Here is a 26,008-nt window from a genome sequence, read left to right on the forward strand (position 1 = left end):
TGGTTTTATGGAAGGTTAAGTTTTTGTTTGTTTGTTTTTGGTTACTTACAGAGAATGATACCAACACGTTATTTGGTTAAAACAATGAAATAAACGTGAACATGCTTTAAAATGACGACTTATTTAAATTTTGAGTCTCACTGTGATCCCTAAATATCAAATTCCTATTGAAAATTTGCCTGACTAAAATATTTTTATATAAACAATGGGAATTTAGTGGATGTCGTAATGCAAATGTGGTAGTCTGACTTTAAAAATGAAATACTAAACAGGACTACAATCATGTTATATCTACAAATGCAGATATGGGTTTTAAACAAATAGCATATTTAATGCTGAATCTGATGCACACAGCAGCTCAACCCCCTGCTGAACTGAAGATCGCTCCCATTCAATGGCGCGAACGACGACTACGTCAGCGCTAACGTAGCACTTCTTCCGGTTTAAAAAAAAAGTTGACAAATCATCGGCCATCTTGGTTGCTGTAACAGCCTGAAATAAATTAAATATTACGGCGAACCGGACTACACTACGATTTCATCGCGTAAAGTGAGTATGCGAATTAAACGTATTGCTGTGTCACTGTTCGCTTGCTATCTACCACTTAGTTTGGATGAAGCGGGGCTCGTTTCGAGCTCGTGGTCCAATAAAAGTTTTCATCCAATGGACGATTGTTTTGGAGGATGAACATAGGCGCCATTTCCCTCCTCGCTCTCTGAAGCGCTTATTGGTGGCTAGTGGAAGGGAATGGAGGCGGTCGGGAAGCTCTGTAACACAGGTCGCCATTTTGGCTCTATGATGTAAATGACTTCTATTGGCTCGCCGGTTCGATTTGAGCCTAAATGGTGGCAGTTTCTTAACTACCAGAACCCTTAGAAACCTTGATTGGTGGAATCTAGTCCGAGGTTTGATTGGTCTGAAGGACAGATCCAAACGTAGTCTTTATTGGTTAGACTGCCTTTACACCGCTTTACAAATATTTTAGGAAAACTCGCTCAAAGCCCCCTAAAAGCATCATTATATCACTTCTCCTAATTTGACGGGAATCGCTGTCGATGCGGCCTAACGTTAGTGCCGTAGCGAGCACTGTCTCATCTGTTCAAACAGTCTTACCAGCTGATGTTAGAGATGTAATTCTTTCTGACAATTAAAATGCAGTCGTGCATTACGGGTTTCATCCATAACAATGTTACGCGCAGCATACTGAATGTTTTTATAGTTTCGGTTAGCATGTCTCCCGGTTAGCCTGCAAATGCTTTGTCCACTTTTCCCAATCAAAATTGCTTTATTTATACTATTATAACGTGTCTTATTATTTCTCACTGCCATAAACAATATAATAAACTGGTGTTTGTTATTTCAGTATGTTTATTTCGCAAAATGTGCCGTTGTGGTCGTATAATGCAGACATAAATGTAGGATTTTACTCAATGTGGGCAAAAATACAAACGCCATTATTATAATATTTAAATATTTTTCAAATGCTGTAATTCACTGCGTAAATGACACTGTTTTAATGTACCAGGTTAAATGGAGGTCAATTCCTGGTAACATTACATGAACTTAATATTTGCAATACACATAACGATCAATGAGCCTTCAAGGCAACAGTACAGACAAAAGCATTGTTTTTTCACCTTGAGTTTACTAGAAACATAAGGACGTTCGTCATCTGTTGCCATAATCTTTCAGCACTCTTTCTGTAAATAATTGACCTGCCTTCTAGCTGTATTTCAACAAGAATTGCACTGTAGTTTGAGTTTTAGTTTTGTATTGTTTTTTATCTAAACCTTGTATTTATCTCTCATTTAGATGTTTTTTTTTGTCTCATGCAAGTACAAGTGCGTGTCCTTACTGGATATTTCAGCAGAGTTGTCAAAAAATGTATATTTTTTATGTCAATTTTTTTGTACAGACTAGGCATGGGCCAGTCTATTATTGTGACAGTCTGAAAACCTTGGATATCACAGTTTCACAGTATTGTGATTACTGCTCTAAAATATATTTTGTGTTAATGTCTGTGTAAATGTCTGGGTTAAAAAAAAATCTTTTTTCCCCTTTGAACACAATATTTTATTTTAAGGAACATTTATAATTGTTTTAGCAGTAAACAGGTCAGGCTAAATAATTCGGATATCTTTTCTGCAGGAGATACTGCTGTCCTAAAAAACAAAACAAAACATAAATAAAAACAATCTTACACATACCTTAGGAACGGTATAGCAGAACATTTTGGCGGTATTCAAACCGTGACTTTTCCAAACCGCAGTATACCTTGAAAACTGTTATCATCCCATAATTAGTACAGACAACAAGGTTTTCAAAATGATGATGATGATAATAATAATAATAATAATAATAATAATAATAATTATGGCCCTTTTTTTTTTTTTTTTTTACACACTCATGTAAACAACAAAAGCACTATATTCTGCACATCAGGCCATTGTAGATCTCACTTTAAAAAGGAAAATAGATCGAATCGCGATTTTAAAAGTTGCAATTAACTAATTGCAAGAGGCTGCAATATGAAATATATTTGTGTTATTTAAATTTCCCTGCCCAAAGCAAATGTGTGACTGCTGTCTGTGTGATAGTCTTACTAGCCAATTGAGTGAGCGCATATGAGTGATGAGTGTCTGAAAATATTGTCAGTGACACTCAATCTATTAGCAACCAACAGCAAAATGCAATTTCAGAGTTGTTTCAGCCATGTTAGTTTGCTGAGTCTTCTGTATTTTTTTTATTATTATTATTATTATTATTTTGTATAATAAGCTACACTATCTTCCTAATTTGAATTCAACTTGTTTACGGAAAGGTATGGTCATTTTATTTGCGTTTACTGTTTGATCTAGAGAAAAATGAGTGTTTCATTTCTAAATATTTAAAAACAAATTTGAATAAATGTTGGAGTTAATATCTATCTAAAACTCTATCTAACACTCAGTGCGTTTTTAGCAGTAAGAAGCTACAATACAGATTATTTAGCTGAAGCTTGACTACAAAATTAAATCGCAAATCAAATCAAAATCACAATATCTGTAAAAAAAAATATCGCAATTAGAAATTTTCCCCAAATCGCACTGTCCTGGATGTCTGTTTACATCATTATACTGTTATCTGCTGTTGTCATTTTGTTTCACAGGAATTCACACATGCCTACAGACATGCACGTGCGTGGTCTTACTTTTACAAAAACACGTTTTAATGTTTTACGCATAGATAAGAACAGTATTGTTTTCCAAAATTTGCGCTGGAAAACCCATTTTCAAAATGTTGAATTTTCAGGTCACCAAATGCTATTGTCAAGTATATGAATGAACGAAATCTAGAGCTATAGACCATTTCATTTTGGTCATGTCATTGCCCCATGAACATTTTCTGTTTGTTATCAAACTAGTTCATAACTGTAACGAGGCAATTCAATCATAACTTAATGTTAAAACAGCTATCATAACATTATTTATCAATATGTGGCTATTTTTGGATTCTAAGAAGATATAGAAATTAAAAATGTAAAATAGGAAATACGTTGGGACCATTGTTGTTGTTTACATCCCTCAAAATGGTCTATAAACATTCCAGATTTAATTTAAAATTGTGTAAACTAGGCATGGGATGATATCCAGTTTCAAGGTATACCGCAGTTTGGAGAAGTCAAGTTTTTAAAACAGCAAAAATGTTCTGCTATACCGTTCCTAAGGTATATGTAATTTATTTAATCATTTTTTTAATGTTTTTTATTTGTTGTAACAAAATGTGCGTTTTTGAAATCAACGAAGGCAGCAGAAGTCAAGGATTTATTTTAATTATTTAGCCTGACATGTTCACAGCTTCAAAATGTTATAAATGTTTCCTAAAATAAAATATATTGTGTTCAATGGGGTAACAAATTGTGGTTTTTTTTACTCAAATATTTAAAAAGCACTTATTTTAGAGTAGTAATCACAATACCATAAGACCGTGAAGCTGTGGAATATTTATCCAAGGTTATCATACTGTCAGAAACTTATACTGGCCCATGCCTAGTGTAAACACCCTTTCAAATCAATCTGATGGCTGATGTTGAAAACCCTGTTTGATGTGCTGAAATTAAATTTCTGGACCAAAAAAAAAACATTGATGTGATGCTTTTTACCTGCTGAAAATAATTGTGGTAAATGTGACCACACTTTTAGTCTTGTTCTGGTTATTCCAACAATAACATTAATAAATAAGTGAGCATGGTATATCATCATAATATATATATATATATATATATTTTTTTTTTTAATCACATGAACGCTCCATAGTTACATATTTTAGAGGACGAACCATTGAATCAGAACATCAGGTCAAGTTTGTATTTATTTAGGACACAGCTGATTTTGAGTTTGGGATATATCCACTTCACTGCAATGCATGTCCCTGCACTTAAATGAGACTGTACGTCTGACCTGAGTGACTTTCCACTTTAAATCATGCGGCTACAGCATGCGGCATCCTCTTTGAGCCCGCCCTGAGCCAATCGCTGATCATGGGTTCATTTACATCATCACACGCCTAACCACTCAGCTCCTCCGAGGGGCGGGCTTTAGAGACATTTAGTTTGACATTGTAAATAAGCAAGGGACAGTTGTTTGAGAAGTCAGTTGTTCAGTCCAGCTCCGTCCAGCCACAGTACAGAAGATGATCTGCAGGGCTCTGATTTTCTAAGGCTTGCAAACCGAGATTGTTCTCCGCCCTCCCTGCGTCCTTCATTCAACTTTCTGCTGCTTTTGTCAGCTTGTTTTTTTTCTCTCTCCTTCTTTTCATTCCCTGACCCCTATCCTGCTGCTCAAGGTAACTTAAAACAGGAAGTTGAGTGTCTGTGAGAGGGGGCGGAGCTGAGAGGGTAAGCAGAGAGGAGGGGGTGACCCTGCCTATAGACGGCTGGCTCAGCCTATCGTAGCGCAGACAGACTCGGGCTTATTTGAAGAATCCAGCAAGGGGCCGGGATCTCAGAGATAGGCGGGCTTAGAGTATCGTTTAGCAAGCTAGATTGATTACAGCCGAGTGTTAAAGGGAAAACAGTCAGGAGATTTTGTCCCGACTTGTTCTGCTGCTCTGCTTTGCTCTCACACTTCTGTTTCTTTTCACGCTTGCCTTTTTCTCAATGTCTCCCTCACTTTCTTGCCTGTTTTTCCGGTCACTCACTCCGAGGCAGGGGTCAGCTGAAAGACAAACATTAGGGTTGTCAGGCAGAGGCCAACTCCAGGCTCCGGGCGACTCGGACGGGAGAGGAATGGGAGGGGGTTGTGTGTTTAGGAAAGGGGGAGGAGGGTGGCTGAAGAAGATGGGCTAGCGAAAGGGGGAGGGTTTTGAATGGGGGCCGGTAGGTGATCGCGCTCCCCTCATCTCGGGGCTTTGAACACAGTGGAAGATCGCCTGTCCCACACAGCCTTTTGTCTCCTCCTGGGACAGAGCCTGTGGACTAAAGACATTTATGGAGACTTTCGAGATGTCCTTTTCTGCCATCCACAACACAGCACATGAAGGGCATGGGGTAAGTGTGACTTGCGACTGCAATCAGACAGTACAGCTCTCTCTCTCTTTCTCTCTCACTCTCTCGCTGCAGTAATGGGATGCTTCCTCTGTCCTCCGCTGCGCTTTTCTCCTCCTCCTTTCGTCCTCTACTTTTCCCCTTGCTTGAAAGCTGAGTGTACTTTGTGTTTTTTGTCCTGCTCATTTGGAACTCCTAAACCTAATGAACAGTGCTTGTCATCATGTAAACATTAACTAGCTGGAAATTTCACTGGTTTTTGTATGTGCAGTTTTAACTTTCCATCATTGAAATGCACAGCATAATCTTTGATTGCGGTTGACCTTTAAGTTCAGTTTGACTTTGGACCTCCGGAAGGTCCCGTGCTGTCGAGTATTTCTGCTGCATCTGTGATGCTTAGTAAGATAGATTGCCCATAGGACCACTAGTCCCAGTTCACTTTTCAAGGCCCATTTTTGTGGCTTGTTTACACTGTCTTGACAGTGAGGCAGAGCAGAGGACAGGATGGACGTGCTCTCTCCGTGACCAACATATATTGGGGTTTATATGGGAACTCTTAGCTTGCTAGTTCATAATGTACAGACGGTTGTCCTTGCATGATGCCTTCTTACGGAATCCACTTGGATTAAAGTCTCTTTCATGCATGTACTAGAAAGTTTCAATTTGTTGAAAGTATTAAGGTCCTTTTGGGGTAAAGAATTACTAAAAATAACTCCTAGGTAGAACTCTTGACTGCTGCCTCTCAGTGTGATGTTCTCGATTAAGATTGTAATATCATTTTAACTCCTTACTGCACCAATTTGCAAAGATGTTCAAGGGTAAAATGTCATACCTGACTAACGTTTTTGCACATTTACTCTCGTTTTTGAGGTTTTGCGCTTTTCAAATGTCAACGCAGAACCTTTAAAGTTTACAGTTGGGTCTCTGGTGCTGGCATTGGCACGTCGTAACACCTTGCCATTGCTAACGGGCCCATCGGTGGATGAAGGTCACTGGAATGTGAGAGCGGCTCCCGCATTCGATCCGTCAGCGGGGAGAGTGTGAGACCAAGAGAAGAGCGCATCCCTCAGGGGCGCACAGACAAGAGGGGGCCATTCACCGTCAAGCCTCTCTAGGGACGGCATCATTACACACACTAGGGTCGCCAAGTTGCTGCAATGAAAGTTGCAGAACCAGTCTTGGTTTTCTTTCTTTCTGTGTTATTGTATATCCCTCACACTCTCTTCCTCCCTCCCCCATACCGTGTTTTTTTTTTTTTTCTTTTCTGCTTACTGTTGAGTGACCTTGAGAGTTCAGGGACGGCTTCGTGGAGTTGACGTGAAGCGAACCAAGGGCAACTTTGGAATGATTGATCTATGAGATAAGACAAGGATCAGAGTGGCGGTAATGTCCGGCCCTCATGTTTTTTGCTCCAAACCTTAGTTCAAAACAAGTACGGATACTTGTCAGTTAATTTGTAATTCATTGCTAGGTGCTTGGGTGCATTTTGTTGTGTTCGAGTCGATGATTAACCACTAACCAACGCGGCCTTTGTGGATTTTCTTTTTTTTTCTGTGTGAATGTGTGGGTGGTTAATAAGTTCTGGATGAAGAAATGTGACCTTTCTGTATGACAGAATGATCATTGAAAACGGCTTGCATGTATACTGTAATTTGAGCAGAGTTTTTTTTTAAGAGCTTAAAGTAGCGCGTAAAACAAAGACCTGTCTGTAAATACGATTACATGCAGGTTTTGGCATAGTTAAGCCTATAGAAGCATAGACGGTGCAATACATAATAAAACTGTCCATAAATAAATAGTTCAGCTTAGACATTGCCTGATTGATTATCTGATCTTTTAAATTCACGTCACATCAGTTGTAGTTTACTGAATGTCTACTATAAACATTCTAGGCAAAATCCAGCCACAGTCGCATTAGCCAAGTCTGTTAGTCTGACTTTGTAAAAACACACACTAATTTGATTTCAATTACTTTTTAAAAAGACACATTATTGTTTTAGTATGATTGAAATCAAGCTTTAAAGTTCATGTACACATATTTAAAAACTCACTTTAACACTTACTTTCCATATAAAGAGAAAATTGTCTCTTTCCATATATTTTCTTCACCTGTTCCCAAACTTTTTTCTTTTTTTCAGGAATGTTCTGATATCAGATAAGATTGAATTACTTCTTTCTGCCTTCTTGTCTGGTATGCCTGTAGTTTTGGTTTTCCTAGACCAACTAGGACAAGCATGCTGGAGAAGAGGAATGTGACAAAATGGAGATGTACGGCAGGATGTTAAGATGAGCGTTACATTTTAACAGCGTTTTCAGTGGAAAGCTGTTTCTTTTCAAATGTGAGTAGTTCAGGGGTTAAGTTAGAAATGGGATCGTCAAAAGCAGACTTTGAAATAAAGTATATAGCTTTGTGGTGTTTTAAGTCCTGACTGTTAAAATTAGACTCATTCTAGAGGTGAGCTTTCATGTCTGAGGGTAGCTTGGATCTCGAGTCTGCACAGCGGCTGGCATCAACAACCCTGGTATTGTCTTATCAGCATGGCTGATTTCAATCTCTCCAGCACGAGGAAGAAATTGTCCTAAATTTTTGTGTGCCGCTTAGAATACAGTCCAAACAGTAGCATAAAAGGAATCTGACTTCTCTTTATCAGCGCTGTAAACCATGTTACCTTTTGATGAAATTCAAATTTTGATCATTTTTGATGAAATTTTGGTCAGTTTTGTGATTCCTCTATATCTTCAAAATTTAGAGCAAGGAGTCAGTCCAAAAATTAGTCATTATATGAAGTCTGTCCACAGACAAGCTTAATGATGGAAAGTGCATCACAAGGACAGTACACGGATCGTCATAGCAGTGTGAGTTTACTGCTCATAAAGTAATGATATCTCTATATTTCTTTAGCTTTTATGCTTCAATATTGCTACTTATAAACCAAAGGGCCTTACATCTTTTTCACCTTCAGAGTTTACATCCGTCATTAATAATTGTATGTGAAGTCACAGTACTTTTTTTCCACTTCCTTGGAGGCCTCAGGCCACAGTCTCTCCTGCCATTCAGTGTCTGCCGTGCAGCCAGCTCAACTCTTCCCCTTGTCAAGAGGGTAATGTGTGATATCTCGAGTCTTTGAGAAGAGCTCGTCCCCTATCACATTGTTCGAGCATTTCTTTGCTGCAGTCCTCCTGCACGGTGAAAGCCAGGCTGGCAGTGATGTTCTTGCTGAATCAGCCTCTGCTAGCGGCATTGACTTTCTCAGACACAGAGCACCAGCGGTCATTGCCGTCGAGGCAACTGAACAGGTCAGGAGAAATCCAACACCAACGTTGTGTTCTGACTTGCTGAAGGACGATCGTGACTGAGAGTCGCACATACACCGAGCTTCACCTAGCTTTTCGTATTTGCCTGAAGTTAATATCAATTATGTTAGTTTGAATAGTCGCTATATAATAATATCACTATTAATGTCTTTATTATCAGGATTTTATTTCTTATTTGTAATTATTTATTAGGATTATTTTAATAATTGTTTCACAATATTTAATTTGTTAATGTTAACAACTATGAAGGACGATCAAATTAAAAACTGTCCTTTTTTTGTGTGTGAAGTGGCAACTATTATTATTTTTCATTGACCCAATTGATAGTTGCCTGTTATGATTTTACTTTATCACAATATAACCTTAAAAGTAAAAGGATTGTACTAAAGGTCTTGCTCCTGCCATCTCGGGGTTGTGTCTCTCGATCTGGTAAAAAGCGTCAAAAATAGCTTCCACTCACGCAGCTGGTCTAGGCGAGCTTTGATTTAACCTATTTATGTCTCCTCTAATGGAGTGTTATCTCATTTAATTTGCCTCACAATTTCCCAGGTCCGTGACAGTAATTGCCGCTGTTATTGCCTGCTAATTAGCCAGCTAGTTTTCGTAATGGTCTTTCTCGAGATGTTAAATGATCGTTTCTTATCAGGCCGGCTCTGGCACATCCACACGCACAGATGTACAACAGAAGACCATCACAAAATCGACACCTGATGCTATTGCTGTCCTCCTGTGCTTTTCTTATGCACACGAACGGTGATTTTGATTGACAGTTGACTGCCTCAATCAAGCTTGAAATGAGTCTAGAGCTTATTGACAGCTGGAGTCACATGACTCATTGATTTATAATGTGTCGTCTGATGCAACTGATCACTGTTGTTGAAGGCAAACAAAAAATGTTGCACTAAACATGTTTTTTTCTTTCTTTTTTTACAGTACATTGTGATTGTAACCACCCTAATGCTTTAGTATACGTAAGAGAAATAAGAGATGGAAGCAGGTCACCGCTTTTCGCTAGTGATCACGCATGTTTCACTGTGTTGCTTCTCCATTTGACCCACATAGTGAAGCTGCTCGGCAGTCCGACTGCTCCCCCTCCATTAAGCCCTTGGCACTTTGTCTTGTTATTGGATTATGGCTGAACTGCACGAGTCCGAGTACTTTTTTACTGCCTCACTCCTGTGGCACCCCGCCCTGCTATTTCTGTCCCTGTATTTTCTTCCAGAGAGAGGTGCTTTGTAGCGTCCGTGGCAGTGCAAGCTCAGGCAGGCTGCCTGCAGAATTCCTCACATGCCATAGTAACCTGCCAGCTTTGCTCCTCTTGCATTTTTTAGTTTGTGTTTGGATTGTCTCCATTGCGTCAGTGCAGAACCGTACTGTCAGAACGGCACATTTGGTCTGGCTCCAGAGCTATTTGTGTATCCAGATGTGCACTGCAGGCTTCAGGTCACTGGCACGGAGGAGGACTTTGTTCTCCAGGTTTTCCACACATGGATTCCTGGCATTGCTGAGTTGACCAATCGCACATCAACAATTGCACTTAAAAAGCATTTTAATGGACCCTCACAAGAAGGTGATGCTTGTTTAAAGTTCATCACCTTTATTTTAAATCCTTGAAAGGTTTTATTTCTAGATTTTTTATTTATTAATTTTTTTGTTAATTTAAAAATTTTAAATGTATGTACGAGGGCTGCACGATACTGAAAAAATGTGCAATGTCAATGAGGATTGCGATAACTGTATTTCTTACGATATGACAGCTAATAAAAAAATATTTTTTTTCTAGAGATATGTCATTTATTTGTTTGATGATATTAAAATTAAATTTACAGATCAAATTAATTCTAATTTTGACTAATAATGCTGTCAAGATGCGAACGTTTTAGTTAAAAACCGTGAATGAGTGAAAACCTTAACAGATATTCTGACTCTGATTGGCTGTTGTCTTTAAATATTTATTTTCACCTCTGTTTACCTTTGGGCCTGTTCAGCCAATAGCAGAACAGCAACTACTGGGAGGAAAAAGATAAGACCCCATCTGATTGATCGAGTTTAGATGAACTGATGCATAAAATGTAAATCATCACACGTATACGATTACTTCAATTGCATTACTGCTATATCAATTATGCTGTGATCTATTGTTTAGTCTTAGTATGTACACTTATGAAGCTATACATTGTATTATTTAATCTTTGCATCAAATTACAAAAAGTAGTTAAGGCTGATGCGAGGTGTTTCTCAGGACAGTAAATTTTTCCAAAAGTCAAGAAAACACTATTGTGGCATTTTTCTTTTGTTGTTTGAGCAAATTGGAATTCAAAAATATATTTTTGCTACTGTCCCGTTCTCTGCTCTCCAAGTTTATCAAACTTTGATGACTTCCGCTGCCTAGAATCGCTGAAATGTGGAAAGGGTCTACAGACTATCAAATACAATTATGCAGTAAATACAACTAAACAGTCTGGTTATTATCTTGAGAAGATTCCATCAATTATGAGGGTTGTAAGTGAACGTTAACCCTGACTTGTCTTGTTTTGTCTTCTTTGTTTTCTAGCAATCTGGAGATGTCGGCAGACTCATTTGGAGCGGGTGGCAGCGATGCCCAGCAGAGCTTACAGTCTTTTTGGCCCAGAGTGATGGAAGAGATCAGGAATCTTACTGTGGTATGAGTTTTTCCTGCCTATATTTAAGTCAGTTATCTCACTCAGATACAGTTGTGGTCAACTATATTGTACCTCATTAAAGGGTTTAAAACTGTATTGTACCTCATTGTTATTGCAAGCTCTCCTCTTACACACTTTCGCACTGTTTCAGAAGGATTTCCGTGTGCAAGAGCTTCCTCTTGCTCGCATCAAGAAAATTATGAAACTGGATGAGGATGTGAAGGTAAGAGCAGACAAGCTGAATCAACGCAATCAGTCTAAGCTGATGGCAGCAATCTTTCTGTATTTGATTTGAGACAGCAACAGCCTTGCATTTGTTGACTGTACATCAAATGATCAATAATTAGTGGAGATTGCTGTGGCGAGTTTTAGTTTTACTATGGGGTTTTTTAAGTTCGCCACTGTTTGTGCCACAGACATGAATGAAACCTCAAATCATGTGGCTTGGGGAGAAGTATGCTGAATTTTTGAGTAGACTTTGTATGTTTTTTGAAAGTATTTGGGGTAGTGAAAATGTTATGAATGCCCGAAACCATTGACCGAAATGGCTAGAGCATTTCCGACAGTGCGTTATGACTATAACATTGTTTTTTCTGTTCACACAAGCTGGATGATAACAGGTAAACATGCAATTTGAAATGTAATGTATTTATATAGCACATTTATTGCGTATGGCCATACATCCAAAGCGCATCACAAAAATGTGGGGTGGGGGAGAAGGGTGGGGGTCTGTATACACCACCACCAGTGTGCAGCATTCAATTGGATGATGCGACGGCAGCCACAGGACAACAGCACCAGTGTGCTCACCACACACCAGCTTTAGGGGGAGTGGAGAGACAGTGATAGAGCCAATTCTGTGGATGGGGATGATTGGGAGGCCATGATGGGTAAGGGCTGATGGAGGGAATTAGGCTAGGACACTGGGGTTACTCTTACTGCGACTCCTACTCTTTACTCGTCATGCCATGGGATTTTTAATGACCACAGAGAGTCAGGACTTCAGTTTAACGTCTCATCCGAAAGACGGCACTCACTGACAGTATAGTGTCCCCTTGGCTTTACTGGGGCAGTAGGTAAACACAGACCACAGGTTGAGTGCCTCACTAACACCACTGCCAACAGCAACCTAGTTTTCCCAAGTGGCCTCCCAATCCAGGTACTGACCAGGCTCAGCCCTGCTTGGCTTCAGTGAGTAACCGGTCTTGGGCTGCAGGGTCATATGGCTGTGGCTAATTTGTGTGTACATAAATCAATGTGACCAAAATGATTCAGCTGTAAATTAAGTGTTTTAATTTATAAACTGTCAGATGAACATCATGCAACAAGTTCAGATGTATAGATTTATTTCCCTTTTTAATTTTTTTTATATTTTGGCGCATTACTGTATTGTAATTTTTAAAATATTTTTTTAAAAAAACATCAAACACAAGCTACCATATTAGCATGCTAAAGAAGACCTCTACATTAGTAAGCACTTAGCAGTGCCATGGCAGACTCCCACTTCACTTCAGCAAACAACTTGTTTTTTAAGCACATACTGAATAACTAATCCAAACATACTTCATAAGCTACCATCTAGTATGTTCATAAAGTTAGAGTTTCCAAGTTGGTTTGACGCTCCAAATTGAATGTTTTATAGTGTTCTCCAGATGCAATGTTACTATTTTCAGCAGCTCTATTGTGAATAGAGAAATTATTCGATCCTTCCTAGTCATCTGACCCTTTTCTGCGAAACAGCCTGATATTGGGTAGTGTGTAAACAATGAATAGACTTTTTCTAAGAACTTAAAAATAACTTTTCTGTTAACAGCCTCAGTTCTGTGTATGGCCAATATTTACTCTCTTTGCCATATGCAGCAAGCATATAAACAAACCTTCAAACATAAATAAGAACATAGCTTTAACACCACCAAGAGAACTAGTGCTTTGAGCAAAGTTTTAAGGGCATAGTTCACCCAAAAATTATAATTTACTTCCTCAGGTCGTTTCAAGCCTTTACAAGTTTCTTTCTTCTATTAAACACTAAAGAAGATGTATAAAAAAAAGCTGAAAACCTGTAATCATTAACTTATATGATAGAAAAAAAGCTAGTACTTTGAAAGTCAATGGTTACAGGTTTTTAGCATTTTCTGAATGATCTTCTTTTGTGTTTAACAGAAGAAATTAATTTGAAACAACTTAAAAGGTGAGCAAATATTAACAATATAAATTGTTTCTAGTGAACTATCCCTTTAAGTGAGACTAAGACACTAGCCATGTTTACAGCCACCTATTTTTATGCGCCTTTTGGATGTGCGCATAAAAAAAACAAATGGAAAGGATAAGATGCGCATAAAAAAAATAGGATAAACTTTTTATTCTATTGGAAAAGATGATCATAAAACACAATGGAAACACTTTTACTGAACAAATTCCAGTATGCATATTAAAGTCATGTGATTTTGTTATAAGAGATCATGTGATGATAAAATTGTGTATGTGATTGGACAAACCAGCAGGCTGAGCACATGACTGCAGCTCTGCACAAGACGTTTGGCCATAGGAGAATGGTCAATGGTCGTGCCCATCTGAGCCAGGTTTCTCTCTAGGTTTTTTAATTCTTCACTTTCGCCAATTGGTAAAGTTTTTTTCCTGGTCGCTGATCTGTAGAGCTGCGCATGGATTTGCTCTTCAGTGTTTGGACTCTCAGTAGTGAATATTAAACCACACTGAACTGAACTAAACTGAACAGAACTTAAACAATGAAAACTGAACTACACTGTTTCAATTTACCATGATCTTCTATGTGAAGCTGCTTTGACTCAATCTACATTGTAAAAGCGCTATACAAATAAAGGTGAATTGAATTGTAAATCATCTGAAATGTTATTTTGGTCATTCTAAAATGTTTAACCATTTTAGCATTAGTATTATAATATTATTTATTACCTCCAGAATTATCAAGAGCATCTGTGCTCCTCATCTTACGCTTAAATGCCACCACGTATTCATTGCATGTCGACATACTGTCTTCTGAGGCGCAAGGAATTTATTAAATAAAGAAAAGATTGAGGCAGCAAATTCCGTTCTTACTTTTGATATTTGGCGCCAGTTAATCAGGAAGTGACGATTTTGTACCCTTTGCATAAATTTAATTTGTATCTTTGGATGGAAACATAGCTACTTGATGGCCTTGTAGCACAGTTTGATAGAGAGACATAGGTACAATTGGATTTAAGTGTAGGTGTATTTGCTTTATAGTTTTAACACTCGCTGGTTATAATGAGCTTGTTAAACTCTAAAGCACACAGACCTTTGCTTTGTGCCCAGCTAAAGAGTACACAAAGATATAGTGATGCTGTAGAAGCCACAGGGCGTGATCTTCCCATACAGGCCCTTAGCCGCGTGGGAAGCAGGCATCAGGTCAGGGTGGTGTCCAGACGCTTAAAATAACCCACAGCTTAGAGTGGAAGAGAGAAAAGCCAAGGCAATTAAGAGCTCAGGAGAGATGACATGGCCAAGACCCTGGGTCAGAACTTGACGTAGCCTCTTAGGACACTACATGTCTGACGGCAGGCCGAAACATGAAGGGCATTGGTGTAGCGAGTGTCTGGATGAAATGATGCGCTTTTATTTCCTTTTGTATTGATTTGCTTTGATAACCCTTTGTAGATGATCAGTGCTGAGGCGCCAGTGCTGTTTGCCAAAGCAGCACAGATCTTCATCACCGAGCTCACTCTCAGAGCCTGGATCCACACCGAGGACAACAAACGCCGCACACACAGGTCAGTCATATCCATCCCCAACTTCCCTTTGACCCCTTGCCCAAGCCTGCTGAGATAACTCCTTTCTGGGACAAAATTATCTTGTGTGTGTGTGTTTTTCTGTGGGATGGAGATGGTAGAAGCGACAGGAAATGATAGAGAAGATGTTGGGTGGGATCAGGAAATGACCCCGATCTGGCTTTCAGACTGGGGTCACCTCGGCTAAAGTGGCACCATGTATTTCACAGCCCAATTCCAATGAGTGTTACATGTATGGTAGTTTGATTTTAATTTAAGACAAGCTCTGGTTATTTCCTGATCCCACCCACTATGTTCCCGTTATTGTTTCCTGTCTACTTCACCATCTCTGCCAGGAAAAGATAATATTGTCTTATTATCAGTCAAGTCTGGTGGTTAAGGCCCTGCAATACTAGACGGAAATGTCAGAAAAATCCCATTCATGCATTCACCCAGAGACCCTCCTCTCAAAGAAATCAGGAAACTTGTTAAAAGTAACAAAACATATGGAATATACTAGACGTTTCATATACCTTTTTTATATTTAGGTTTTGGATTGACTAAAATGCATCAAGTAACAGTTTACTTTTCCAATGTTTAGTATTCAGCATTTAGTTTCTTAAAGGAACACCACTCTTATTTTGCAAATATACAAATTTTACTCCTATAAAGTTAATCAGTTGAGTTTTACCATATTTTTTTCCATTCAGCTGATTTCTGGATCTGGTGTGAAAACTATTAGCCAGAGATTCTTACTGTGGGGGGGAATGAAAATGTCTGTATTACCATTGGAAAACCTGTAACTGCTAGCTTAGTCAGATGAAAGCACTTCTTAGCCAATCACATAGCGGCTTTTGGTCTCCTCCCTTTTTGTAGGAGTGTTCGCATAACCATTATGCTTTTTAGGCTAATCTCTTCAGGCTTGCCTCAATAGGCTTTATGCTTAGCTTAGCATAAATCATTGAATCAGATTAGACCGTTAGCATAAAAAATTTCCAAAAAAAGTTTTGATAATTTTCCAATTTATAATATAATAATTATTTAGATAAATTTCATATTTAAAGTTTGACCCTTCTTTAGTTCCATTGCTATTTTGTAGACCGATATGTCTAGGAACTATACCCTATGGCATAATAATTCATAAAAATAATTTTGCTGGTGTACCATGACTGCAGCAGGCACAATGATAATACGCAGTCCTGTTATTTAGATACCTAGCTGGGGATTATTTTCAGGTGCTGCGTAATATCGTTAGTGTTCCTTTGAATTAAGTTAAGCGACAATATGTGTCATCATAATGGTTAAAAAGTAAAACATTAAGGTGCAGTTGAGTTTAGTAAAATCCAGCCATTTAAATAGGACTCAAGTGGTGCTTTGACAAAAGTTCCCCATGCAAATATTTCTTATGTTCCTGTTGGTGATGCAAATTTACGCTGCATTCACCTGTAAAAATTGCTTAATTTGAAAGTTCTGTTTAAGCTGTGCTTCCCTGCACAAGTGACAATGGATTTTTATTATCTGTGAAATCTCATTAACGTGACTGCACCTTACTATTTCTAGCATCATTTTCCCTACATGTGAACAGATTCAAACCATTAAACCAAAGAGGAAAAAAAAGGTTCTTCCAAATGCAGCTTGTGCTGGAGCTGTGACATAGCTTTATGGGAAGAGCCCCCTCACAGCCCCCCAGGGCTTATCTCTGTTCCACTGTAGCGTGGAGTCTAAAAGTACTTCTCCCATGACCCACTTTTTTTCTTCTTCTGATTTTGCTTCCCTGGGCTGTCAAACACTGTCCTGAACCTTGAATGATACTCATAAAGTGGTCTCTAAATGCTTGCACCAAGAATAGTTTTTTTTATAAAATTAAATTTTTTTATGAAAGGGAAAGTCTTGTTAAAAAAATGTCATTTACTGGTCATTGTCTAAACACATGCTTGTAGAAAATGTTGATTATTGTTTTTTTTTTTTTTTTAATGATGCGAATAAATCACAAAAGAGTATCATGTGGCTTATGTCATATACATTCACCGGCCACTTTTTTAGGTCACCTGTCCACTGCTCGTTAACGCAATTTCTAATCATCCAATCACATGGCAGCAACTTGCATTTAGGCAAGTAGACATGGTCAAGACGATCTGCTGCAGTTCAAACCGAGCATAGAATGGGAGAAAGGTAAACGTGGCATGATTGTTGGTGCCAGATGGGCTGGTCAGAGTATTTCAGAAACTGCTTGATCTACTGTGATTCCAGCTGATAACGCACCATTTCTCAAAGTGTGAATCATCTCAGACTGGTTTCTTGAACATGACAATGAGTTCACTGTACTCAAATGGCCTCCACAGTCACCAGAGCTCAATCCAATAGAGCACCTTTGTGATATGGAGGACCGGAGTTCGCATCATGGATGTGCAGCTGACAATCTGCAGCAACTGCGTGATGCTATCATGTCATATGAACCAAAATCTGTGGAATTTTTCAGTAGCTTGTTGAATTTATTCCACAAAGGATTAAGGCAGTTCTGAAGGCAAAAGGGCATCCAACCTGGTACTAGAAAAGTGTACCTAATATAAGTGGCCTGTGAGTGTATTTAGTGTTTATACTATGGGTTTTGCTTAATTTAAAAAATGTAATATTTAATAACTTTTTTTAATGCAAAATGATTGGAAACTAATGTAATGTTACGGAGTCTACAGTATAGTCACTCATTTGAGCGTAGCCTTTTTCCGGTGCGGTGTTGGGCAACAGGTTTTGTTACTGAACAAAGCTGTAATGACTGTACGGCCTCTCTTTAATATGTAGATTGTTGTTAACGCACAGCCTGTGAGCGTGCAGCTGGCCCACAGTTCCATGTGAGGCATCACGCCAATCGGTGTCGCCACGGACAACTGTCGTCAATGGAACAACTGCATGGATGTGACCCTTCGCCACCAGATATTAATCATGCTGCTAAAAATAGCTGCTGATCTGGGGGGTGACAATGGGTGGTCTTTACAGCCAATATCCTGTGGAAAATACCACTAGTAGACGCTCTGCGGGTAGAGATGGTGTCAGTGTTCACTAAGAAGGGCTGATGTAGCAAGTGATAAATTATTATATTACATTGTTAAACAAAACGGTCTGCTTGTTGAGTCTGACGTCACGAGTCAGTTTCTGTATGCTCACAGTTAGCTGTAATGCTATTGAAAATCACAGTGTTTATATCCATGCCTAATCTCAGATGGTCAGACAGTGACTCATTCATTTTCTTTTCGGCTTAGTCCCTTTATTAATCAGGGGTCACCACAGCGGAATGAACCGCCAACTTATCCAGCATATGTTTTATGCAGCGGATGCCCTTCCAGCCACAACCCAACACTGGGAAACAGCCATACACTTTCACACACATACACTATGGCCAATTTGGCTTGCCCAATTCACCTATACCGCATGTGTTTGGACTGTGGTGGGAAACCAGAGCACCAGGAGGAAACCCACGCCAACATGGGGAGAACATGCTAACATGCTAACTCCACACAGAAATGCCAACTGACCCAGCCTGGGCTCGAACCAGTGACTTTATTGCTATGAGGCGATTCTGCTACCCACTGCGCCACTGTGACACCCCAGACAGTGATTCATCTTCTATAAATCATTAAAATATGTCCATAGACTATAGTGAACACCATTCATTCATTTTTCTTCTGCTTAGTCCCTTATTTATCAGGGGTCGCCACAGTGGAATGAACCGCCGACTATTCCACCGTATGTTTTACGCAGTGGATGCCCTTTCAGCTGTAATCCAGTACTGGGAAATTAAAGAACACCATGATTTTGTAAAAGATTCACTTTACTGTGTGATAAGACAGTAGTCTAAGTGACTGCTGAGTTTAAATGAGTAGAGGCTTTGACCTGTAAACAAAATTCCATAATTCATAACTTTTAAAGTAATACTCCACTTACACAAAATAGGCTAATATTACAACTTCTCTACTTCTCTAGAGTTAAACAGTTTAGTTTTACTATTTTTCAAATTCATTCATCTGATTTCTGAGTCTGGCAGGAGCACTTTTAGCTTAGCTTAGCATAGATCATTGAATCGCATTAGACCATTAGCATCTTGCTCAAATGACCTAAGAGTTTTTTCCAAAAACATTGTCTATGATATTATGGAGCACCTGAAAATAGTTATCAAATGTCTCCATGGTTGCAAAATTTTTAGGCACTGTGTAATGTCATTGCGCCTGCTGTGGTCATTGTATGGAAATAAAGTTCCTTGATAATTACGCCATAATGAAAGTATAGATCCTTGCCATAGCAACTTTTCATTTTCGGTCAGTCTTAGTACTAGGCATGGGTGGTAATATGGTATACCGCTGTATCTAAAAATAGCTACGGTATAAGTTTCTATACCGTCATAAAAAGCAATGAACTTGTATAGGAGACAAGGATTAAGTCAACGCACCAAGTGACCTGGTCTCGAAAAAACACAACTTCTGTTGTTTGGCAGTTTAACAAGCAGATAAACATCATGTCGTGGTGTTCTAGCATTTCTTTTGGATGTTGTTTTTGACTCTGTTCTTATGTTGTTTCACAGAGGAATGACATTGCCATGGCCATCACTAAGTTTGACCAGTTTGACTTCCTCATCGATATCGTCCCCCGGGATGACCTGAAGCCTCCAAAACGACAGGTGCGGAAAACAGAGGCACCTCAAGCTGTCAAATTTGATCAGCATCTCCATTACTTGTTTTTTCAGTCTACAGCATGTGAAGAGAAGACGGTGCTGTGTCGTTTCTGGCAGCCTGGGGCGCTGTAAACATCCTTGACTGGAAGCTGGGTGAAGGGTTTGTGAAGGCTTTCAGTCGGATGTTTGCAGCACTCTGCTTCCCTTAACTCTGCACAACCACACATCATATTTATGCATTTAGTCTGTTTATATTGTATGAATGTGACCATAGAATCATATGCACAGCTCCAAAAGCTGCCAATTGTGGTTTTATGTCGCAGCTCTGGCAGAGAGAAATGCATCTTTTTGCCCACTAGCTGCTAATGTTACCAGTCATTCGAGTACTTCAGTTCTTTCAGTTGAAATGAGGAACTTTAACATGAAAATTTATGATTTATATGCGTCCACTTGTGCTTTGTGTTTACACTGTAGATGTTGCCAGTCACACCTTCATTCAAATGCTTCTGTCCATTAGCAGTTTTTTTTAAAACCTACACACATGCACATTTGCATCTATAAGCTTTTTTCTGGTGTATGTATGTATATGTGTATGTATATGTATATGTATATGTATGTATATGTATGTATGTATATATATATATATATATATATATATATATATATATATATATATATATATATATATATATATATATATATATATATATATATATATAGTATTCTCAATTTAATTTCAAAATTTACAGTTCAAATCATTAATTATTTGTTTAATTTTAAATAAATAAAAATTGAATTATATTTTTAAATAATAATAATATTAGTAATCATAATTATGATTAACTACAATAATCAAGTAATTTATATTACAATAAAATAAAATCAATTATTTTTTTAAATAATAATAATTTATAATTCTTAATTTAATTTCAAAATTCACTGTTAATATAAAAATATATAAAATAAAACTATAATAATTATATTTAAATAAAAATAAAATTAATATTTTTTAAATAATATTAGTAATAATAATTTATAAATAATTATAATAATCATACAATTATTAAAATAAAGTAAATTGTTTAAAATATTAATAATTTTAGAATTCTTAATTTAATTTCAAAATTAATAGTTATATAGTTTTAATATTATAATAGTATTTAAATAAAAAAATTATTTAAAAATAATAGTAATAATAATAATTTATAATTATAATAATCATATAATTTAAAATAATAATAATAGTAGTAATTTATAATTCTTCTTTTATTTTATAATAAAAGTAAATTAAAATGTTTTACAGATTAAATTAATAATATAATAATAATAATTATAATTCTTATTTCGAAATTCACTGTTCATTTAATTTTATTTTATAATAATAATAATAATAATAATAATAATAGTAATAATAATTTATAATAAAATAATTACATACACATATTTATAACAAGTATATTATAATAAATATATTTTTTTGCATAAATTTAAATTCCTAAAAGTGGTTTTATATGTCTCAATATAGAAGACATATTGAATGCAATTAACGTGTCTGCTTTAATGCTTTAAATAAATTGTCAAAAATAAAATTAAACCTATGAATGAAATGACATTCCATGATCATTCAGCACAACACAAATGAATGTAAAAATGAGACAAATCCCCTGATATAACAATTTTGTATTTTAAGACATTGACTAAGGGGTTTGAAGGATGATGTATAAAGATGTAAAATGACAATTACATGTTATTTTTGAATCCTTATTTAATCTTTTAAAATGTCATCAGATCACCTTCCTCCTGAATATGGCTGACACATTATGGGTATAAAAACTATTACTAGAGTAAGTGACAATTTAGTAATCAAGGTACATATGTATGATAAAATGAAAACTAATTAATATCACAGTTTTATTTAGCGCTTAACTCTTTGAACCACACACACCCTTTTTTTTTTAGACTTGCCAGCATTTACAATTGACTGACTTTGAAGTTGACTCATCAGAATGTGTTGGACTTTCAATTCTCATTGAAATCATGATTAAACCAACATTTCTTTGCATTGAAGGCAACGAAACATTTTTTTTGCAACAAACTAAAATCACATACAAGTAACTCTAAATACCAGAGTAAGAAGAGAGTCTGCACATGAAAGAATGGAATATATGCCCACTGATCCGAGCTCTCACAGCTACCTAAACCACTGTCTTTGTTTGCCACCGGTGGGTTTTACAGTCCTGCGGCGTTTTTTTTTTGTGTGGCCAGGTGTGTAAACATCCTACACTCTCAGCTGTGACGTCACCAAGCTGGGAGAGGGATGTTTACTCTCTTTGCCACAAAATGAATCTTCAGGAATGCATGGGGGACGAATAGCCGACAGCCGAAGGTCTGCCATGATGCTGCGGTTCGAGTGTGGGAGTTCAGGCCTCCGTCTGCAGCTGAAGGTCTCGTTTCTGTCCAGCTAGAAGATTGCGTTACTCGCTCTTGCTTGCCTATAAGTTATTTATCTTCCTCCCGCCTCTAATGTTACGGAGCTAAAATAATTTATGGAGATGTAAGCAGCAGATAAGGCTTATGAAGTCTGTTTTTTATGGGGCTGTCATGTTGGAATATACAGTTAAAGTCAGAATTATTAGCCCCCCTTTGAATTGTATGTATTATTTAAATATTTATCAAATTAGGCGTCGCAGTGGCGCAGTAGGTAGTGCTGTCACCTCACAGCAAGAAGGTCGCTGGTTCGAGCCTCGGCTGGGTCAGTTGGCGTTTCTGTGTGGAGTTTGCATGTTCTCCCTGTGTTCGTGTGGGTTTCCTCTGGGTGCTCCGAGGAACACATGTGGTACAGGTGGCTAAATTGTCCGTAGTGTATGAGTGTGAATGAGTGTGTGTGGATGTTTCCCAGAGATGGGTTGTGGCTGGATAAAAATCCGTTATCCGCTGCATAAAAACGTGCTGGATAAGTTGGCGGTTCATTCTGCTGTGGAGACCCCGGATTAATAAAGGGACTAAGCCGAAAAAGAAAATAAATGAATGAATGAATTTCTCGAATTGTTTAACAGAGCAAGGACATTTTTACAGTATGTCTGATAATATTTTTTCTTCTGGAGAAAGTCTTATTTGTTTTATTTCGGCTAGAATAAAAGCAGTTTAAAATTTTTTATGAACCATTTTAAGGTCAAAATTATTTCGATAGTCAACAGAATAAACCATCATTATACAATAACTTGCCTAATTACCCTGTCCTGCCTAGTTAACCTAGTAAAGCCTTAAAATATCACTTTAAGCTGTATAGAAGTGTCTTGGAAAATGTCTAATAAAACATTATTTACTGTCATCATGACAAAGACAAAATAAATCAGTTATTAGAAATGAGTTATTAAAACTATTATATTTAGAAATGTGTTGAAACAAAATCTCCTCTCTGTTAAACAGAAATTGGGTAAAAAAAAATAAACTGGGTGCTAATAATTCAGGGGGGCTAATAATTCTGACTTCAACTGTATGTGTTTTTCTTTAATATTGAGAAAAGCCCTTAATCAGCTGGTCTTTGTTAACTGGTGTGGCAAACGGAATGGGTACAGAGTGGAAATAGCAAATTATTTGAAATAAATACTGTGGTTTGTTTAAGATATCAATACAGTTAAATTAATAATCAATATTATTAGCCTCCTTAAGCATTTTTTCCCTTTATCATTTTACAATGATTTTCCTAATTACCCTAATATGCCATATTAAACTAATTAACCTAGTTAAGCCTTTAAATAGCTTTTAGGCTCAGTACTAGTATCTTGAATAATATCTAGTCAAATATTATTTACTGTCATCATAGCAAAGATAAAATAAATCAGTTATTAGAAATGAGTTATTTAAAACTATTTGTTCAGAAATGTGTCAAAATCTTCAGTTTAAACCGAAATTGGGGAAAAGAAATATACAGGACGGCTTATAATTCCAACCTCAACTGTATATAAAGTTGTCAGATAGGTCATATTAGACTGAATCATTGACAATTGCTTAATAGTAAAGAAGTACCAACATGTCAGCTGCTGCAATTTATCTGTTAAATGTTGCTTTTTTTGAAGGGTTAAACTTAAGGTGACGTAGTTTCATGTGTTCCATTGACTTACTATAGTAATTACAATGAATTCTGCATAATTACATCTACTTACCCTAACCCCATGTCCAAACAAGTAGTTAAATGAATAGTTACACTCCAACTACGTCACCTAAAGTAATAATAACACTTTTGTTGTTTGTTGGAATGTTTAATGTTAAGAGACTTTGAGAGATTCCTATGATGTCACACTTCTAAAGATGTGTTTATGGACCCAGACATTATTCATTTTTACTGCAAGGATAGTTAAAGAATCTTTTTTATAGTTGTTTATTTTGGGTGACACTTTATTATTTTAAGGTGTCTTTGTTACATGTTTCATGTAGGTACTCTAGTTATTATAATTAGCTATGCATAATTATATGCAACTTGACCGCATTCTAACACTAACCATATAGTAAGTAGGATAAAATGCAATCTCAATAATTATATTCCATATTGAACTATAATGATATATATTTCGATATCAGTTATCAATGCTTCCAGATTTAAAAGAGTACCCCAGCAATGATTGAAGTTAAACGGCATAACATTTTCGGCCAATTAATTTTTCGGTGGCCCAAAATTTGGTACATCTCTTAATATCAACACACTTTTAGATTTCCATTGTTGCACATTGTGCTGTTTTATTGGCTGTTAGATCAATATAGAGTAAAAAAGGTCAGAGTTTATCATTGTTATTGACATAATAATTATCGCGATTGGATATAATGTTGTTTATCAGCCCAGTCCTAATAGTAAATGTAATTAATTAATGTTACTCAGTCGTTAAATGAATAGTTACACTGTAATGAGGACACCTTAAAATAAAGTGTTATTGTTATTGATCGTTTATCTTTGTTGAAATAGATTTTTTTATCAAATAGTTGTTTTTAGTGGATTCTATGTTGTTAAAAATGTTATAAATGTGAAATTGTTAAGTATATCAACTATATAATGACTTTTTCCACTAAGCGGTACAATACATTTACGGTACCTTTTTTTTCAGTTCCCACTGACAGAAGGATCAAAAAAAGGAATAGTACCATACCACTTTTTTGGGACCCTTTCAAAAGGGTACCAGGCACACAGCAGTACACTACTAAAGGGTGGAGATAGACTCACTGATTGGTTTACAGGGAATTGTCACTTTCAAATGCAACAACCCAGGGAAACAACAGCACAGGAAGTGCCATTTTTAAATACATCGCCAAAACAACACTAATAATACAACGAATGCAAAAAATGTGTGATCGCATATAAAAAATATGGCTCTGTCCGATAATTATGTTGATCACAACTTTGTTGTTGACCAAATCTATCAGATAAGGATAATGTTGGCAGTAAAAACGTAAGTGTGATCAGAGTGAGCCGTTCCAAATCATACTGTACTGTACTGTACTGCAGTGTTTCCCAACCCTGTTCCTGAAGGCACACCAGAGGTACACATTTTCAACACCTTCCTAAGCAAACGCACCTGAATCAACTCCTCATAACATTAGAAAAGACTCCTAAACCTGAAGTTAATGGGTCAGATTAAGGAGACATCAAGCATATGTACTGTTAGTGTGCCTCCAGGAACAGGATTGGGAAACACTGCTGTATTGAACCATATCGCTCAGTGGAAAAGAGGCATAATAGCAACGATGCTAATATGGCAATCATCATAAACACTGCTGCTCTCTATAATTGAGCTTTTGTGTGCAGGAGGAAGTTCGTCAGTCTGTGGCCCCGACTGAGCCGGTCCAGTATTACTTCACGTTGGCACAACAGCCTAGCGCAGTGCAGGTCCAAGGGCAGCAGCAGGGCCAGCAGGTCTCCGCTCCCACTGCCACCACACTACAGCCCGGCCAGATTATCATCGCTCAGCCACAGCAAGGCCAGGTAATGCCCACACCATCGCCACAAACACAAGAGTGTGCAGTGCATATGCAGACTCTAGATTTACAGTAATAAGCCATGATGAGCCCTAGTGGCTCTTTCACACCA

The 26,008-nt window shown here is 37.3% G+C and overlaps 1 protein-coding gene across 1 annotated transcript in view; it reads left to right on the top strand.

Annotated features, from left to right (window-relative positions):
- The first annotated feature begins 451 nt into the window (after window positions 1–451).
- Window positions 452–26,008, top strand: part of nfyc (nuclear transcription factor Y, gamma) — a 45,350-nt gene continuing 19,793 nt past the window's right edge. The window contains exons 1-6 of the mRNA XM_056479336.1: window positions 452–548; window positions 11,395–11,502; window positions 11,654–11,725; window positions 15,157–15,269; window positions 19,842–19,935; window positions 25,727–25,903. Of these exons, the coding sequence (XP_056335311.1) occupies window positions 11,404–11,502; window positions 11,654–11,725; window positions 15,157–15,269; window positions 19,842–19,935; window positions 25,727–25,903 (555 nt within the window). The 5' untranslated portion in view covers window positions 452–548; window positions 11,395–11,403. The remainder of the gene's footprint in view (window positions 549–11,394; window positions 11,503–11,653; window positions 11,726–15,156; window positions 15,270–19,841; window positions 19,936–25,726; window positions 25,904–26,008) is intronic.

The sequence above is a fragment of the Danio aesculapii genome, chromosome 19 (genome assembly GCF_903798145.1).
Source record: "Danio aesculapii chromosome 19, fDanAes4.1, whole genome shotgun sequence".
Taxonomy (NCBI): Eukaryota; Metazoa; Chordata; class Actinopteri; order Cypriniformes; family Danionidae; genus Danio; species Danio aesculapii.